Consider the following 18,323-nt stretch of genomic DNA (forward strand, 5'->3'; position numbering starts at 1 on the left):
CCTAAAGGACCCCCCCCAGTTTTCGAAAGCCCCTTCTGCCTATGGGCTGTTAGGAAGAAGAGGCTCTCAGAAGCTGGGGGTCCTTTCCCACCGTCCCCCTCTCCACGGGCGGTGTGCGATTGGAAAGACGCACTTTTGAATCACCGTGGCTGCTGTTATGCTAATGAGGTGCTGCATATTCATGGCAGTGCCTCATTAGCATCTCTCGAACCCGCTCATTCACAGTCCCCGTCGGGCTCGCGTAGACACAGGGTCACTGTTCCCGAACTCCGGTTGGCGCAGGCGGGGGACCCCGGCTTCCCCGACGTGCCCCATCTCACCGCAGCAGCGGCCGGCAGCACGTCACGGTTAGTGCCTGGGCGCTGGTTCGCAACAGTTTTATAAAGGTCTCCCTGGCCCACACAACACAACAGAACACAACAGAACACAACACACACGCTCCCGACTTCCCCCCCGTACGCCGAGGATCCGCCTCCTGCCGGGAGCCAGGCTGGTTGTGCGCGGCGCCCTGGGCGCACTGCCCGGCCACAGGCGCTCCGGACCGGTGCCTCCTCCCGCCGGCAGGGCGCGCTCGCTGTCGGCTCCGGCGCTCCCGGCCGCCCTTCCCCCCGCCCGGCTGCTCGTTGTCAGGGGCGGCCCCGGGCCGGTTGCTAAGGCCGGGGTGCTCGCGGGCGGGCGGCGCGGATTGCAGGTGAGGGCGGCGCGGGGCGTCCAGGGGCCGGGTCCCGGCGGGGAAGGTTCTGGCCGCAGCCGTGGGCATGTGGGCCCCGCGCCCGCACACACACCCCTAGGTTAGGCCGAGTCCCCCTCTCGGGGGTGTGTGTGTGTCCGTCCGTCCCCTCTCGTCGTGTCCTCCCCCGACACACACACGGGCTGTGTACCCCCCGTCTGTCCGTGTGTGTGGCTGCCCCCCCCTCGGGGTGTATAGGTGTGTCCTGACACACCAGGGCTGTGTTCCCCCTCGGGGGGGTGTGTGTACAAACACATACTGGGGCTGTGTTCACTCTCACGGTGTGTCCTCCCCACCCAGGACGCATGCGGGACCAAATGCTGCCCCCACGCTGTCAGTCCGTGCACCGATAGACACGCATGGGGGTTGAGACCCCCCCAGTATCTGTGTGTCCCCCAGTGATACAGGTGGGGGTTGAGCCCCCCATACACACACTGTTCCCCTAGATACATGCAGGGGTTGTGGCCCCCCAATACAAACACTATACAGAGTTCTCACAGACACACATGTAGTCTGAATCCCCCCCACCCACAATGCCTGTATTTCCCCCATACACACTGTGCACCCCCCATCTGTCTTGCCACCCCATATATAGACATGCACAGGTTCTGTGTCCCACTCCCTATATATACACACACACAGACCTGCACTGAAATTACTGTTTTTAACACTAACCCGAAGCTCTAGCACTATCAGGCCTAGCTGTTCCTGCCCTGGCAAGAGGGAACTGGTGGGGCCGCCTTTCCTCACCATGCTGATTGGACTTTGTAAGTCAAGTCATGGAAAAGTCCCAGGTGCTGGGAGAGACAGGCCATTTGTGGGGTAAGGAAATGTTATGGTTGAACAGGAATTACAGCCCAGTCTGGAACCCTTCCTTCAGCCAGGAAAGAAGCCCTGGCTTTACTGTCTCCAGACTCTAAAGCTGAAGCAAACACTGTAGTAAGTAACAGTCATTATTTGCATTGCCCGGAGAACCTCTTTTACTAGTACCTTAGAATACATGGTGTGATGATTTGAACCATAGAGTCTCAAATAATTTTATATTTATTTTGGTTTAGCTCAAAATTGGTTAGGGACAGGTTAAATTAAAATGAAGTAAGTTTCTCTGAAACCAAAATAATAGACATTTGGATCAGTTATACTAAATTTATGCAAGTTTGTGTGTAAGTGAGGCCTGCATTTCATAAGGCTCCTCTTAGGAAGGCAAGTAGGAGTATGCAACATTTTATAGGTGAGTAAATTTCCTCAGAGGGATTAAAAATTCATAAAGCTCCTAGTATGTTTTTGGTACCATAATAATAATTAATAAATAATTAGTGGTGAATCTAGGAATAGAATACTATTCCAGATGCCTTCCTGAGAACATACATGTATTGGCCCTGTATTAGTTGAGAAGGTTAAGGTAGCATTCAGGTTAGACTGATATTTAACAAGATAACTCTGAGATGATTTGCCTTTCACCCGTCATGTGAGGCTTTGCTGAGCTATGTAGTGTAGCATTGCATTTTGTTTGCTTTTAGCTATAGGGACGACACCTTGTTTTTCTAGGGTGAGTTGTTTTCTCAATCTCAAAACTGTGTTCCCTAGCAGATATAACTCCTACAGCTGCTGCAGCTAAAGGAGAATCTTCTTCAAGTAAAGCGGTCATGGCATATACGGCTACATGTCTACTTTAATGGATGATAGTGACATGAGATCAGTAAAGAACATGAACTCATTGAGAACTGCCTGACTTCTGAGTCTGAATATTTTAGCCACCTGTACTAATGAATGACAATGCAGAGGGACCATTTGAAAGCCTGAAAGATTAAGGTGTAACTTCAGTGTGGTTTTAATTTCCACTTCCTGTTATGCTAAAGTGAATATATGCTGTGCTCTGATGGAGCCCATGGTGGTAATCTACTGCCAGGTCCTTGGGAAGTCACATCAGTCTCTTGGGCGTAAATTTCCTGTTCCATAAAATGGAAATAGCACTGACTGTTTTTTAACAGGGGGCTTGTTTAAGTTTGGAAAATGCTTTAAGATCCTCTGATGGAAGAATGTTTTTATTGTTTTAATATCCATTTCCTGTTGCACTAAAGTGAATACATACTGTGTTCTGTTAGAGCTCATGGTGGTAATCTACATCTGTAGCTTCTGTGTTTGTAATGTATCGTTCAGCAGATTGTTACAGTTCTGTTTTTCTTTCGGGGAATTGCAGGTTTCTTAAATCTATGCCTTTTCCAGCCATGCATTTTGCTACTCTCAAAACTCTCCTTTATTCCTGGCGAAAGACTCCGCTGTATTCGCATTCCTGATCTTTGTGTTTTGGTTCAAACACTAAGGGAAGATGACTCTTTGATGGACTGACTCCATGGAGAGGGATCCATAGCAGATACACAGGAAGAGAATGAACACCCCAAATGGATTTCCACAGCGTGAAGTAGCATGTGTTACTTCAAGCACAGAGGGCAGAGTTCTGTCAGATCAGCAAGTGAAGAAGGCTGGTGGAGCTATGAGAAAGGAGGCCGGAGATAGCAGTGTGCTTGCACTTGAAGACCATCCAGACATAGAATCCTTTTTAAATGACACCTTAAGGTTTCCCCCAGATGAAATCAAATCCAGTATGAAGGCTAAATCTGTTACCCCAAAGCCTCCCAGGAAGCCCAGACTGGTGCGAGCCTCATCCCTTGATGAGAAAAGCTGGAGGAAGAGGAGACTGTTTAGAACGAGCCAGGAGAATCTGCTTGATCCTGAGACAAGCTCCTCCAATGGCTCTCTCCGGGAATCATCCCACAGTCCTCCCCCCAGAGGCAGAGTGGCACTCAATGGTGATCAGGGTTCTTTGCACAGCTTGCAGAATGCCTCAGAACTGAGCCCTCATGGGAAGAACAAGGGTAGCATTTCCGATTCAGAGAAGCAGGCTGCTGATGTTCCCAGTGCCTTTGTGGGGCTTATGCAGGGGAAAGACTCTTCAGGCAGCAAACCCCGGTTGTCCAAAATAACACCCCTTCGACCGCTGCCCCCCCTGGAACTCAGTGTGGCCTCTCATGTGCTGAGGACAGCTAATAGGATTGACTCAGATTATATGGATTACCAGCATTATTCTCAGAGCAGGTTTGAAGGGGTGAGCAGCAGCCTGAGTGATACCAGACTGCACAATAGCGGGATGGTCTACGATAGCTATTCTACAGACTCCATGAAGTCTACGTTCAGCCTGCTCACCCCCCTTCGTGCCAAGGATGTTCGAAACAGGTATTTTGTTCTCCATCTTTTCATGGTAGAGAGAATGTGGCAGTTGTTACTAGGTGGCAAATTGCCTTGCAGAATTCTGGAATAAGTAACTTGACCAGTTACTAAATTATCATTAGTTGTTTGTTCCCTTATTTTCATTGTCATGGGAAGGGCAAGTGGATACATGTTTGAATGGCTGTTTTTTGGCAAAGCTTCTCAGAAAAGCAGCATGCTAGAAAGAAATACTAGGGCTGGATCAGTGTGTTTCCAGGAAGTGCAGGAAACATTTTGAGAGCACAAGCATAACCTGTAGAAAGTGGTTGTAATAATCAAGGTTTCACAGCAAATGCTTTTTGCATGCGTAGCTTTGACGATTAATGCTCTTAACTGTTTTGATGATAAAAAGCTCAGTATAATGACTACATGTAAATATTTATGTTACTGTAACTTTCACATGAAAAATCATTCAGAAGTTAATTACTTTCAGCTTTCTGATAATACACCAGTAGCTGGTTTCACATCTGAGAAATAATAGGTACAGTTGCTTAGGACTTGCCTATAGCATAATCAAAAAGTATATTTAGTTGGAATTAAAATGTTTCCTGTCTGGGGCTGGGATAATCCCCAAATCCAGATTTTCTAGCTGAAACTTCATGTTAAAACAGGACATTTTTCATTGGTAGGAGCTGCACAATTTTCAGGGGTATCTGATCAGAAAACTCCAATGTCCGGTTCGTCTTTATTTCCTGGTTTTGGGTGAAAGGAGAAAGAAAACAATTTACCAAGATCCATAACTCTGACAAGAGTAGCTCATTACAAAAGTGGGGCAGAGCACCTGCCATCTTCATGGGCTTCAATGGGAGCTATAGATGCTTGGCACCCTTTAAGATTAGTCCCAACTCAGGCTGCTGATCATTCAAGTGCATCTATAATGAGTCAAATTGAGATGGCTCAGCTCATGTCAGAACTGGCAAATAAAGTGGTATGACTCTGGCAGTGTTTGCCCATTGCTGTAAGAGGTCAGGAAGTGCCAACAAAGACTTTACCTGCCATTCTGACATCATCTGCTAATGTGATAGAGCAGTTCTCAGTTTTGCTGGATGTGAATACTAAGGAATTGGGCTGCTCAGCTCATGTGAGGTATGCAGCTTCTAACAGGATCCTGCTGCTTCTCAGCAATTCTTTCCTCTGTTGCTTGATGGAGATCCTAGATCACAGCTTTCCTACAATCCCCTAGGGCAGGAGCATAATTCTTCCCCTCCTCTGCTTGTCACCTTCTGGATACGTGGTGTCCAGCCACTTCTGAAGCTATAGCTATAGCGAAGTAGCCACATTATTCTGAAAATATATTTATTGTTCAGACCAACTAGCCACACTTAACCAGCCAAACAGCCACATGTGGCTAGTGACTAGCATGTTGGATGCTACAGTTCTGGAGTATCTAGCAGAAAAGAGTATGAAGAAAGGCTGTATTCTTCAGAATGAAGAGGAAATAAACCCAAGAAAAGCAGGTGAACTAGTGGAATCTCCCTGCAGTCTGTAGCATCTCCCAGAACCCCAAGCCTAGAACAAAATGCTGGGTTTTATGATTAGCAGACTGTAGGTCAGAAAGCCAGGGAAATGTTTGAAAGGCAGAGAGAGGCCCAAGTCAAAATCATGATTTCATGCAATCTCCAGTTTTTCAGGGTGTTTTCTACCTGAGTCCCACACAGGATCTGAATATTGCCCATTCACCCGCTGTGCTTCCTATCTGTAGCTGATTTAAATTCAGTCGTTCTGGAGGGAAGAAGGCCTGTGAGTCCTCCTGCTCAGCTAGTGCCCAGCATAATTTAGGCAGCCTTCAAAGCAGAAAGCAGCAGTATGTTTTTAATAAATAGCAGTTGTCACTGTCCACGTTCTATACTGGGATGTTTCCATACACTCAAGAAGAAAGGTGTTCAAACATCATCTGTCCTTCCCAGTTGCTTCTTTTAATTTTCTTCTTATATTGAAAATTCTTTAGTTTCATTCAAATGCATAGTAGCAACTGGAAGTCATTGCTACAAGATGATGCAGCAAATAACTTTTCAGGATAAGCATATTAGACATTCATGTGAACAATATGATCAATAACAATATGAGATAAATATAAATAATTATAAGGGATATAAATCCTCATATTGTACCGTACAAGTCAGCAGCTAATTATCAGGTGTTTGGACGAAACTTCTCTTGCAGGCCAGTTATTACATACTTGTCTCTTACGAGTTTTCTTGCACCTTCTCCTGAAGCAGCTGTTGGAGAAAGGATCAGGGGTATGATAGACAGTTGGTCAGATCCTGACATTATGATGTAATCATTAGCTGCAGGGCTTAAGGCTCCATAGCCTGAACTAGATTAGAAGTGTTAATTTGGTCTGCTCTCCTTTCTTGAGTGTCCCTGCCAATTCCCTGGTGCCTGGGGATGTGGACATGAAACTGTTTCCATTTTCACATACTATTTTATTTAGAGCTCCAGAAACATTATATTTAGGAAAAAAAAATCATTTTGGAAGAGTGAGTTGAAGTGAAAATAATACAACTTGAATTTCACTCCTTTGTCCCCTGCAGTGGCCTAATGCAGAAACTATTGCAATTTTTTATTTTATTCGGTGAACTAATTTATATTATGTTAGGTGCTAGTTCTGGGTGGGGCTCAGTCATCGGAACAGTCGCTCTGTTTTTTCTTCATGTGTAAGTTTACTACTGAAAGAAGTAACTATCCGTACAGACCCACAGCAGTGTTCCCTCTAATTTTTTTCATCCAGGTACAAAGTAAGTTTTGTTATGTGCACCAAGGTATGTGTGGATGTGCCCCACCAGTACAAACACATGCTCTGGGCACTGTGCGCACTCTGCTAATCAGCTGGATGACTTTTGAATCTCTCCTTGATGGCTGCCCAAATACTCAGTGTACAGAGAACACTGCCACTCACCAGGTACAGGTTGATCTCTTGTCCGGCAACATCCGTAATCTGGCATGATTTTAGTGAGCTGGACGACCACTTATTATGCACATGGCCAAGTTTCCTGTGGTCCCATAAAGTTTGTTTCCAGCCACCAGTCCTGGCTCTCAGTCTTCTGTGATATTATTTAGCTGTAATTTACCCCTAAATGTCTTCTAAGAGCCCAGTAGGCAGTGGAAGTGTTGGTAACGTGTTAGACAATATTGGCTTCCAGTGGTCCAGTAAATTGTCTCATTCAGCACCTGTCAGGTCCTGAGGATGCGGAAGTAGAAATGTTCACCCTGTACAGCACAGGTGACATCTCTGCAAGTTTACCTGATGCTGATGAATCAATGTGTCCTGGTCCTGACAAGAAGAGACAAGAGGCTAAGTCAGTGTTCAGGGTTCATTCAGTCCTTCAGTGCTCCACTGAGATTAACATTAAAGGTGGCCATTTAGAGACACCTTTTCTGGGAAATGAACTGTGCCTACCAAATCTATTTTTCATAAGCTATTGGACAGGCAAGTATTGAAAACTTTTCATACCAACTTGTGTTGTATTTGAAATGGCGACGAGTGTGTGTTGCAGCTACGTACCATTTCTAATGCCTGCACTGTCAGTTCACCCTCCTCCCAAATTCATTTTATTTAGACCAGTTCAGCCAGACATCATTCTTTTCCTCTCCTAACTAAAAATATACTTGATTACAAGCAACACATTTGTTGACCATGTTGTTATGTTTATGTGGCAACAGTGCTGTGGTTTTGAAGCATTACCAAAGCTATCCAGAAGCTAGATGAGGGTTTTGTCCCTTGACTATAAATACAATTTTGACTGGAGTCTGACTTGATACTTTGGTGAGATAGTCGACAAAATGTGGGTGTGCTGGAATATGTTCCTTCCAGGTGCAGTGTTTCTTCCTTGAGTTCCATCCAATTCCTTTTCCTGAAGGTGACTGGACACAGGTTCCTCCAGCTACTCTGCTTTGTTTGCTTCAGATCCTGAGTGTCCCGTAGTTATGGCCAGGTACTCCTTCAGGTGACGATGTCTTCAGCTCTCCCAAGTGAAAGCAGGCAATTCATCACTTCTTTTCAGTGGATATGCCCAAGGAGCACCCATGGTTCTGCAGGAAGTAGTATCAGTGATTCAGTATATTGTATTGTTTTGCTGAGCAGTTACTGAGCAGTGCCCATGTGTGACAGGAAAGCTGAATTCTGCTGCTAGAATTGTTGCCCGTTGACTAAGATATCAACCAACCTGACCACTTACGTGTTTTATAAAAATACCTTGTGTCACTTTTCACAAAAGAGTGTGTAGACCCTGGTGTTCTGGGTAGATTCCGTATTCAGTGTTGCACCTCCTTTCTCTAGAAGCAACTCAACATTTAATGCTACATTTCTGAAGGCTGTGAATATTAGCTCATTTTAAAAAGCAATTTTAATAGAGTACGGTGAAATATTGTTAAAGTTTGGGTTTGTGCATGAGTGATGCAAATCAGAATTCCAGCAACCAGAACATTTGCTTATGTGCTTTTTTAACAAGATGGAATTCTGAAAATACATTTCCTACTCTTTGTTTCACAGAAGCTATTTGGAAGGCAGCCTTCTAGCTAGTGGGGCATTGCTGGGAGCAGAAGAACTGGGAAGGTATTTCCCTGATCGAAACATTGGAATATTTGTGGCCACCTGGAACATGCAAGGCCAGAAGGTGTGTACATGAATCTCCTGAATTCGGCTCTTGGTGGCATGTGTTTCTCCCTGTATATGTTAAACAGACTGGTCCCGCTGTTCATGCAAAATTGTCATTGTCAGTGTATTTATGATGATCCTCATCTGTTTGAGTACCTTAGTCTCTAAGACTGCTCAGCCTTCCCTATGTGTCCTTGGATCCTTTTGCACATGCTCAGTTGAGTAGAAATGACCATTGTAATGGTGAAATTCTGCGATCTGTAGTATTTGGTATATGGAGAGCAGGAAGCTGAGAAGTGCTTTCTCTTTTTAATTATGGGAACTCCTTAGAATAAGAGAATAATAGAATATTAGAACTAGAAGGAACCTCAAGAAGTCATCATGTTCAGTCTCCTGCTCTCATGGCAGGACCAAGTACCATCTAGATCATCCCTGACAGTTGTTTGTCTAACCTGCTCTTAAAAATCTCCATTAATCTGTGTGATGCAAAATTGCTTATGGAGACAAAATCTCTGTAGGGGAGCATAATCATTAACTACATCTATGTACATCAGAGAAACCCAAATTGCTGCAGACAGGTGACTTAAGGACAGAGCCAGAGAGAGTCTGAGGAGCACTAGGTAATTTTTATGGGGATATGGGTGCTCAGCACCTCTAGGGATCAGATCTTTAAAGGGGTCTTTATAGATGCCTTTAAACTATTCTTAGATAAATATCCAAGAGAAGTTATAAATACACCATAGAGCACAGCAATTGTTATGTGACCTTGACCAAAACACCATGTCCCAATTTCCATATCTATAGCATAGGTACAATGCTGCTTGAGTAGGAACAGGGATGTTAATAGACTAATGCTTAGTGTCTCAGCTCTACAATGCTATGCAAGTGAAAAATATTAACAGTGGTCGTAAATAATTTATTAACGCACTAAGCTGGCAGCCTTTCTGGATTTTCCCACTGCCCCTTTTCTAAATGCTAGTATGACATTGTGTGTCTCTTCCTTTTTTCGCAGGAGCTTCCAGAGAATCTGGATGATTTCTTATTCCCGTCAGATCCTGACTATGTCCAGGACATGTATGTCATTGGGGTTCAAGAAGGCTGTCCAGACAGGTAGCAGAAAGACTATAATAAAGAGCCACCTGTGCTTTATTATTGCTGTTTTTTTCCCCTTTTCACCTTAGTTTTTAATACACCAAAAATGGAATAGAGTTGCCCTGGTGCTTTATTTATATTTCATAAACCTGTGAATTCATCAGTATAAGGAGAATATTAATTTTAGAGGGTGTTTATATTGAATGTCACACTAAGCCTACCCTCACCCAAAGTTTGGTCTCGGTACTCCTCTTGCTGAAGGGCAGTAGTGTATCTTTCTTGACTTCAGTGGGAACCTTCACGTGTGCTGCTGACTTGCATGACATTAATCAGATTAGTTCACCAGAGTACAGTGCAGCATCAGATTGGCTGAAAGGTGCTGTGGCTGTCCGTTTGTTCTTAGCATGCTTCCAAGATTTTCAGAATGCCCTCTGGCAATTCCTGGGGTTTATACATGGAGAAAACTGCATTAGAGCAAAGCTGCTGCACACAACTGACAAGGTTGTTACTGTATTTGCCTACAGGGTTTATATGCCAATTGCAAAAGCTGTTTGTCTTCAGGTCAGTCTTGGGCAACATTGTTTCAGCGGAGGAGGTTTGCCATGAAAACTTATATGGTAGCTATTGCTGCACCCTCACACTGCAGTTCTCCCTTTTGCCTGCCCATTCTATTGTCGTCTTCTTCTCCTGTGGGAATCATTCTGGCACCTTCCCAGGGCTTCATCTCTCTCTCCTACTGCCCTTCACATTGTCCTGTAGTTGTGATGTAGCCATGGTGCTTTTGTTGTCTCCTGTAGAAGAGAGTGGGAGATCCGTCTGCAGGAGACACTGGGGCCCCATTACGTCATGCTGTACTCGGCTGCACATGGAGTTTTATACATGTCAGTGTTCATAAGACGAGATCTCATCTGGTTTTGCTCAGGTATGTTGTTTGTTAAGTGCTGGAGAATACAGAGGTGGAATTGGCACTATCACTGTGTGGAACAGGGAGGCTTGTCACGGTGAGTGGAAATTTCAGAGTGGCATCAGTTAAAGGTATAAATTCCCCTTACCTGTTGAAAGTGTCTGTGATTCCCAGACTCTGACTAGTGTCTTGTCAGGCCAAATAGCACTCGGCCTTCTGGGAGCTCCCTGGAGCTTGTGAGCACTAAGCACCTCTTGAGAGCAGGGTGACTTACATATTTATTATGATCCACAAGCCAGAGGGGATGGCTGTTAGGACTTAGCTTCATGTTTGAAGCTTCTGGACTCTCCTGAATTTGATGTTTTTCTTCCATCAGGGCAGGTGTATCCTTACTTCCTCCTGAACCCTAAATTCCCAGATACACAAGCTGAGTGACGCTTATTTTGCTGAGTGTGTCTCACAGCTGGCCTTTGCCAGCAGAGATCCTGTCGGTGCCCTGTGGGCTTTCATAAACCTGTAGCACTTTCTAGGTGTTTTCCCTGTGTCCCAAGCCAGAATGTTCTGCCCCCACCGTTGCGTGGTAGTGTGTGTTACTGTTAACTGCATAGTTTGGGCGCTGCCGGGGGGGCAGGTGTACTGCAATGATACGTAAAATGGACTGGGATCCTTGGAGCCCTATCCCGCAGTGCAGCAGTTTGAGTAAATGACTGACAGTCCTCCCTTTTGCCGCAGTTTCAGTGCAGTTTCTGTAGCAGCAGCAGCAGCAGCTTCTCTTTCCTTCTTCCTGCAGAGGTGGAATATGCCACTGTGACCACCCGTGTTGTGTCTCAGATCAAGACCAAAGGAGCACTGGGCATCTGCTTCACCTTCTTTGGGACTTCCTTCCTTTTCATCACATCCCATTTCACATGTAAGTCAGTTACATACGTAACACAGATGCCCTGCGTGCGGGGGGGAATATTACTTCATTGGTTTTACAAACTACATGTGCCGTTTTGCTGTGTTATTTACTGATAGAAGGCTGTCTCCCATGTGGAACTCCTGTGTTTTATTCTTGGCCCTTGTTAAGTGTACAGATTCCTTATTTTAATCTACTCTTTGCTGTAGCACACTCCTGTGAGCAAACAGTGTGGAATGGACTTCTGCCTTCATTGTGTTTCTGAGATCAAAGCCCTCTAACACACACCTAAGACCCTCCACTTCTAGCTTTATTACTGGTCTCTCTGGTCTCCCAGCACTCCGTCACCTCTAACTCGTACAGAGAACAGCTGCTAAACTCTTCTCTTGTCCCTCATTCCATCACTCTTGCTTTGAATCCCTCCATTGACTCTTTCCTTTCTTCACTGCACCATGTTTGAGCTCTTTACTTTTAAGACTGCTGTTCCTCACATATCTTATTGTCTTTCTTATCATTTTGCCCCCTACTATTTCTTCTGCTTTGCCAGTGATGCCAGGCTTACCAGTGTTTGTCAAGCTCTCCCACTTCTGTGCCTCCTGCCCTACATCAAAAGTGAAAGATGGTCTGTAAGGTGACTCCGCTGCCCTCATTTGAATCCCCCCTGAAGACCATTCTTACCATAATGACTGCAAGAAACCATCTGACTAGGTCACCTCCTTGTACATGAAGTTCATGGATCCTGAGTTAACTGCTGCTTCATGCCAGCGGGGGGGAGTGCTGCATAAGAGTACTGAATGTGAAGCTGAGATTGCAGATCTGGGAAGGGAGAAGGACGGGAACATAACGTGTGTAGCTCACAAAACAAAGCGCACCTGACACACCAGATGCTCTGTCTGTTGTGTCTTCTTTCCCCATCCCTCGCTGTCACTCCCATTTTAGTTTGTGCTCTTCTCAAGCCATCTCATTCTACATGAGTTAGAAAATGCCCAGCACGTTTTGGACTTTGCCACAGTCTATGTAATAGTGATGCAGGCAACTGAATTCATATTCTGCACGTAATCTCCATCTTTCCATATGAATTTGCAGTGTTCATGCCTCTCTCTTTCAGCGGGGGATGGTAAAGTATATGAGAGGATGCTGGACTACAATAAAACTATCCAAGCACTTGCTCTTCCCAAGAACGTCCCAGATACAAATCCCTATCGATCCAGCCCTTGTGAGTAATGTGATGTGCACAGAATGCACATCTGTGTGTGCATGTGTGCCTAGTGGAAGGATTAGTGGATTAACTTGCTGCTCCACTCTAAAGCAGGAAAGGGCTGATGGCCTGTCTCACTTGGTTTTGCAGCCGACGTTACAACTCGGTTCGATGAGGTGTTCTGGTTTGGAGACTTCAATTTCCGACTAAACAAGGATCGGGAGAGCGTGGAATCAATCCTGAACCAGCACCTGGAAACAGACATGTCCAAGCTACTGCAGTATGATCAGCTCATTAAGGAAATGAATGAAGGTAGGGGACTTGCTGCCTTCCCCTCTCCTCCTAGCCCCCACTGACTGGAGATTTCCAAGCATGTGAATTTCTGCAGCCTGCTCCTTTCTTCTTGTGTAGCCACTGAAGTAAGCGAGGGTGTTGTTTTTGGAAAGGGAAAGCCAATAGTTTTCAGTCTAAGGATACTTCAAAGGAGGGGACCAGAAATGTGAATTCTTGGGTTCTGTCTGACATGCAGCATGCTCCTGGCAAGGCAGGCGATTGTTGTTAATCATGTCTGTTATGGCAGTGCCGAAGCGCCATTGTGCCAGATGCAGCACGAACACAGGACAGATGGTGGTCCTGGCTCCAAAAAGCTGATAATGTAAACAGACAAGAGAAATGCAGGGCAGAACACGCATGACCAGTGCAATGGCCGCACAACATTTTAATTTCACATCTGGGTCCTTGTGCCTGCAGAGAATGAAGGAGAGTCTCCCGTGGACCCAGGTGGGGTGTGCTTTGCCTCTGTTTGCTGCTCTGTAAAATGGGTATAATTCCCACCTACCTCACGGGGTGCTGAGAGGTGATTGATTTGCAAAGCATGCTGAGGGTGCCAATTATTCGTTCTCCAGTTTTTTAAGTGTTAAAGATTCACCCTTAATTAGAACAGACTTTAGCTAACCCTGCATTTTGCTGTCTAGGTCAGATTTAGTAGCTCTGCAGGTTACTGGTTTAGCTTCTAGCTGGGATTGGCAAACTGTGTTTAAAATGTGTGTTGTAAATGCACAGGCCCTGTCATGCTTGGTTACTTGGGAAGACTCACTTTGTTCTTCATGATCTCTCCCCTTCCCTGCAGAGGCGATTTTCAAAGGGTTCCAGGAGGCTGCCATTCATTTCCGTCCTTCCTACAAGTTTGATATAGGGCAGGATAGTTATGACACCACTTCTAAGCAGAGGACACCTTCATACACGGTACAGGCTTACTTATGGACATGCATCTGGTCAAGGAATGGATTAAGACCCCCTCCTTGGCCCCTATAATGGGTTCTCTACTAATGGCTGGGACTGCCCTGAGTGCATTTGGGAAATAGCTCTGACCAGTGTGGCACCCTTCCTGTCATGTGTGGCGTCTCTGTGGGCCCTCACTTGCGCTCCAGGAATTGCAGAACTTCCTTTTTATGGCTTGGCCCCCCTACCAGGCCACTCTCACTGGACTGGTGGACTGGGTATCATTCCTGTCCGTCCTCCAGTTCAAAACTAGCCCACTTCACCAGTGGCAGATGAGGAAGCCCAGCCCACCCATGAATCTAGGTTCCAGCTGAGGCCCTCCAATCCGTGGCCACAGTCTGCACCATCCAAATCCTTGCTGCTATTTCCTGCTCCACCTTACACCAGCGCTGCCTGCTCCTGTCCAACTGGGCTTCATCCTCTCTCAGTGCTTGCTTATCAAGCCCAGCCCTGCCTTAAATGTGCCTACTTAACTCCTCTGCACCACTTGAACACTTTCCAGGCTAGTGTGGCCGTCACATCCTATCATGGCTGAACAGCAGTTCTGTTCCTCTTGAAGGGAGAATATTCACTTCTCGGGGTGGTGCAGGACGACTGGTAGGCTGCCCTTCCCTTGTCAGTTCATGTCTGATTAAACAGTCATGCTGGGAACTCCCACGTCACCCCTGAGCAGAATGGCAGAGAGGGAGTGGGCAAGGGGAAGGGTTACTGGACCCTCAAAAACATGCATCCCAGCCAGACAGGAGGTGGGAGTGACAGTTTTCTCACTGCCAGACCAGCAGGTCAGCCGTGTAGGGTGTGGCAGCTTGTAGAGAGAGAATTCTCATTCTCCCATAGAGCTGTATGCAAAGCAGGCCTGGAGGTTTGCAGTGCCAGATTTGCATGCTTCATTGTACTGCCTCCATCCCAGGTGTTGGGATGGGGGAGATTTGAGTCCATGCCCCAGGCTGTGAGTTCCTTCTAAAAGTGGAATGTTTTAAATGAACCTTTGTCTTCAGTGTACAAGTGCATCTCTCCAAGACAGATAGGCAAAGGTGAGTGAATATCTGTTTCCCTCTTTCCTCTCTTGATCTTCTAGGATCGAGTGATATATAGGAGCCGGAACAAGAGTGACATCCAGGCAGTGAAGTACTCCTCCTGTTCAGTGATCAGAACATCAGACCACAGGCCAGTGTATGGGCTGTTCCGGGTGAAAGTGAGGCCTGGCAGAGACAAGTCAGTGACCTGTTTGTGTATTTGTGCATGTGATCAGCCTGCAGAGTTCTTAGGACAAGCTTCCACTCAGGAATTGGTGGCTTATGTTGTCACAAGGGCTCCTGAGATGGAATGAGTCCTAACTCACTGCAGTGTATTTGTACGCTGTGTGTGTGTGTCGTCGAAGCTGGCCAGTCATGTCTCCCTTGTGAGCTGCATGTCCAAGTCTTAAAAGTTAAAAAGTATCTATAGGAAAAAGTGCAGGCTAGGAGTTTGAGGAATCAGTGCAGTTAAAATTACAGTTTGCACCATTGCTGCTTCAGGGATGGGTGGGCTTAGGCCGGCCTGCTGCTTAACTGCGGAGGTGCCCCGTTCCGTCACGGCGATACGTTGCTGATTACCTAAAGGCAGTTTGGATTTGGAGCTACGTTTGGCACATTGCTCCCTTTCCTCTGTTCCTTGGCTATAGGACAGGGCTTAAGGTGGGGCTCAGGAGGAGGAGAGCATTCTCACTTGGCTTGAAGTAAATTCCATCTTGGCCTGAGTAGAACAACTGGGACGAGAATTGTGGAGCCTTACTCACTCCAGGGGGACTTTTCTTGGGAGTTAGGGAATGAGACTAGCAGGATCAGTTAATACTTAAATAAATGTTCAGTGAACTGTTTGACAATGCTGTGCTTGAGGGCCCAGTGCTGACAGCAGCTTCCTTGTGTTTGTCTTCCTTCAGTGCTGGAAGCTTAAAGCTCAGAGTGTGGGTATGTCTCTCTCTTACTATTCCATCTAGCTTCTCCAAACAAGACTCATGTGAACCCTAACTTGCTGTGATGGTAGAGAAACACTATGTTTCACTTAATATTAGTGCTACAGCCAGCTATCTTAGTACAAGAGAAAACAGAAAAGTTCATTCTGGCTACTGTTGGGTCCTAAACTAATAGAAGTGCTCTAAGTCAACAAGATGTGCAATTCTAACACCTTTTCTTTATATTGTAGCATCCCGCTTGCTGCAGGGCAGTTTGACAGAGAACTTTATTTAATCGGAATAAAGAGACGAATGACAAGGGAACTTCAGAAGCGGCAGGAGTTAAAGGACCAAAGGACCAGCAGAGTCTGTACAGTTTCATGACCTTAAATCCCAGCAACAAGCTGGTAACTGATGCCATAAAGGATTACAGACTCAGGCAAAGACAACTTGATTCCACATCTGCAGAGGTACAGATCAAGAGGAAGAGATCTCAGTGTGAGCACCAGCAGGACAGTTGCTGTGGCCTGTGCCAGATGTCTTAAACCTCCACTCTCAAGTTTCATTTGCCTGAGCTAATCCAAGGAACTGGAGCGCTTTTGCTGAAGAGAATGAGGTAAATATTCAGATGCCCCGGCTTATTCAATCAGGACACTTTCAACAAAACTTCCTTTGCAAGCAGCATGATGCAGTTAGTTGAGGATTCCAGCCTTACCCAAGACAAGGGACCCCATTGGGTGCATTGTATTATGAGCAGTCTTGGATTGGAGCAATTACTCAAGGAAATTTTGCAAAAGGGAAGCAGTTGTGGTTCCATTTGTTCCATTCTGTATACTTGCTTTGTAAGTATCCGTCTCAGGAGGGCATTGACGTCAGCAGTTTATTTATTTACCTATAGCCAAATGTACAGTATCCTGTAAAATATCCAAGAGGACCAACCAGATAACCTGAACAGTCTCTCCCCTCAGGTTAATGCTTGCTTATAATAGTTTTTGCTGGTGTGGACCACTGCAGCAAGCTCTGTGTTGGATGTATGGTAATCAAGATGAATTTAATATGGCCTTTTGAATTAGTATTTATTTTTATTGCTACTTTTATTGTTAAAGGTGCATCTTAACTCTCAGACCAGCATATATCTTCAGATAAAGTCAAGAGTTTCTGAACTGGTGTTAATATAATAATTTATAGATCCACTGTAGTAGAAATCCAGTGTCTACTTGAGTGAGAAATTGGTCCCCTGCTTGCAGTAGCAAGAGATGCTGCAGCTGTAACCGGTGGCCTTTGGTGGAGCTGTTGTGTAAAAATCCAGATTTGCTATAAAGAGAGCACTAAAGAAAGGTACTTCATGGTGGGAGAAAAATCTGTTTCTGTCTTTGGGAGATATTCAGAGTCAGAACTCAGGTCTGTTCCTTCTTTGATTCTCAGTTTGGGGAAGTTATATTCCCTCTCCTACCCTTTTGCTTCCTAATCAACAAAATGTGGAGAATTTCTCTTTAAAGGGGCTTCTTCTGGAGGTGAAGGCATTTTAAGAGGAGTATTACACTGGTTAAATTTTAAGTAATAAATGTATTAACTTTTGTGTATATTTTAACCATTAAAATGTACACAACAGTTAATACTATAAAATTTCTCTTGGGGAGACCTCGCTTGAATCGTTGGCTAAAGCTAACAAATTTTGTACTACAGAAAAGCTCCATTGTAATTATTAGGTATTTTGCAGACACCTACTTCCACAGTAATTTTGGGGTGAAAAAAGTGTATTTTAGAACATGAACAATAGTGTGATCGTCCCAGATTCTGAGCTTACCTGCAAGAATGCTACCCTTGACTGGTAATAAATTGCCATTTCATGCTTTAAACAAAATTCTGTTCTCGGTGATCATGTATCAATCTCCTTGAGGAAGACTATTGCTGAGATATCAGAGGGTAGAACTGTTGCGTGTAGGGGAGAAAAGGAGAATTGGCTGCTTGAAAAAAGGACTATAAGACTCAATCCAGCAAGACTGAAGCCTGCGAAACTACTCGCATATTGAAAGTTAAGCTTGTGCTTAAATGCTTTGCTCAACTGACCTGAGCACCTTTGGAGCCTGAGTCCTTCATATGTCTCACAATCCCCATTAAAGAACAAATCAGATTTTGGTTTAAGTGAGATTTGCATCCCATAAACATAGGCTAGGAATTAAATGATAAAAGTCCAACTTCATCTCTGGTTTCAGCATTTTCATGTTAAAGCACCTATTAGTGTTTCCTGCCCCAATTCCTTTTTCACAAATAAAATGAGAAGCAGATTTTACTCAAACTTCAAATGATGTGGTTTGTAAGTTAATTTTGTCACTGAATGGTAGATTTCTTGTGGGAACAATACTAAGCTAGAAAAGGGACCTACTGCCTCTGTGCCTTAAATCCTTTGTGTAGAGAGTAAA

General features: G+C 45.1%; 1 protein-coding gene across 4 annotated transcripts; it reads left to right on the forward strand.

Annotated features, from left to right (window-relative positions):
• Window positions 1-642: 642 nt before the first annotated feature.
• On the forward strand, window positions 643-17,897 carry INPP5E (inositol polyphosphate-5-phosphatase E). Of its 4 annotated transcripts, XM_075015075.1 has the most exons (12): window positions 659-691; window positions 1,578-1,669; window positions 2,931-3,964; window positions 8,490-8,613; window positions 9,607-9,704; window positions 10,484-10,608; window positions 11,381-11,500; window positions 12,597-12,704; window positions 12,837-12,998; window positions 13,816-13,931; window positions 15,046-15,182; window positions 16,152-17,897. In XM_075015075.1, exons 3-12 carry the CDS (start codon window positions 3,120-3,122, stop codon window positions 16,282-16,284), a joined length of 1,968 nt encoding a protein of 655 aa, XP_074871176.1. In that variant the 5' UTR covers window positions 659-691; window positions 1,578-1,669; window positions 2,931-3,119; the 3' UTR covers window positions 16,285-17,897. The 4 variants fall into 4 exon arrangements, with proteins under 4 accessions (XP_074871175.1, XP_074871177.1, XP_074871178.1 ...); XM_075015074.1 differs by lacking the exon at window positions 1,578-1,669 and having other exon boundaries at window positions 643-691; XM_075015076.1 differs by lacking the exons at window positions 1,578-1,669; window positions 13,816-13,931; window positions 16,152-17,897 and adding an exon at window positions 13,437-13,466 and having other exon boundaries at window positions 643-691; window positions 15,046-15,145.
• Window positions 17,898-18,323: the final 426 nt, after the last annotated feature.

Source organism: Carettochelys insculpta, chromosome 21 (assembly GCF_033958435.1).
Source record: "Carettochelys insculpta isolate YL-2023 chromosome 21, ASM3395843v1, whole genome shotgun sequence".
In the NCBI taxonomy this organism is placed as follows: domain Eukaryota; kingdom Metazoa; phylum Chordata; order Testudines; family Carettochelyidae; genus Carettochelys; species Carettochelys insculpta.

What these genes read in the sequence shown, in the direction of transcription:
- INPP5E (XM_075015074.1), top strand. Translation starts at nt 3,120, where the DNA reads ATGAACACCCCAAATGGATTTCCACAGCGTGAAGTAGCATGTGTTACT. An exon ending in GCCAAGGATGTTCGAAACAG is followed by an intron (nt 3,965 to 8,489) that starts GTATTTTGTTCT and finishes TTTGTTTCACAG; the next exon opens with AAGCTATTTGGAAGGCAGCC. An exon ending in GTGAGGCCTGGCAGAGACAA is followed by an intron (nt 15,183 to 16,151) that starts GTCAGTGACCTG and finishes TTTATATTGTAG; the next exon opens with CATCCCGCTTGCTGCAGGGC.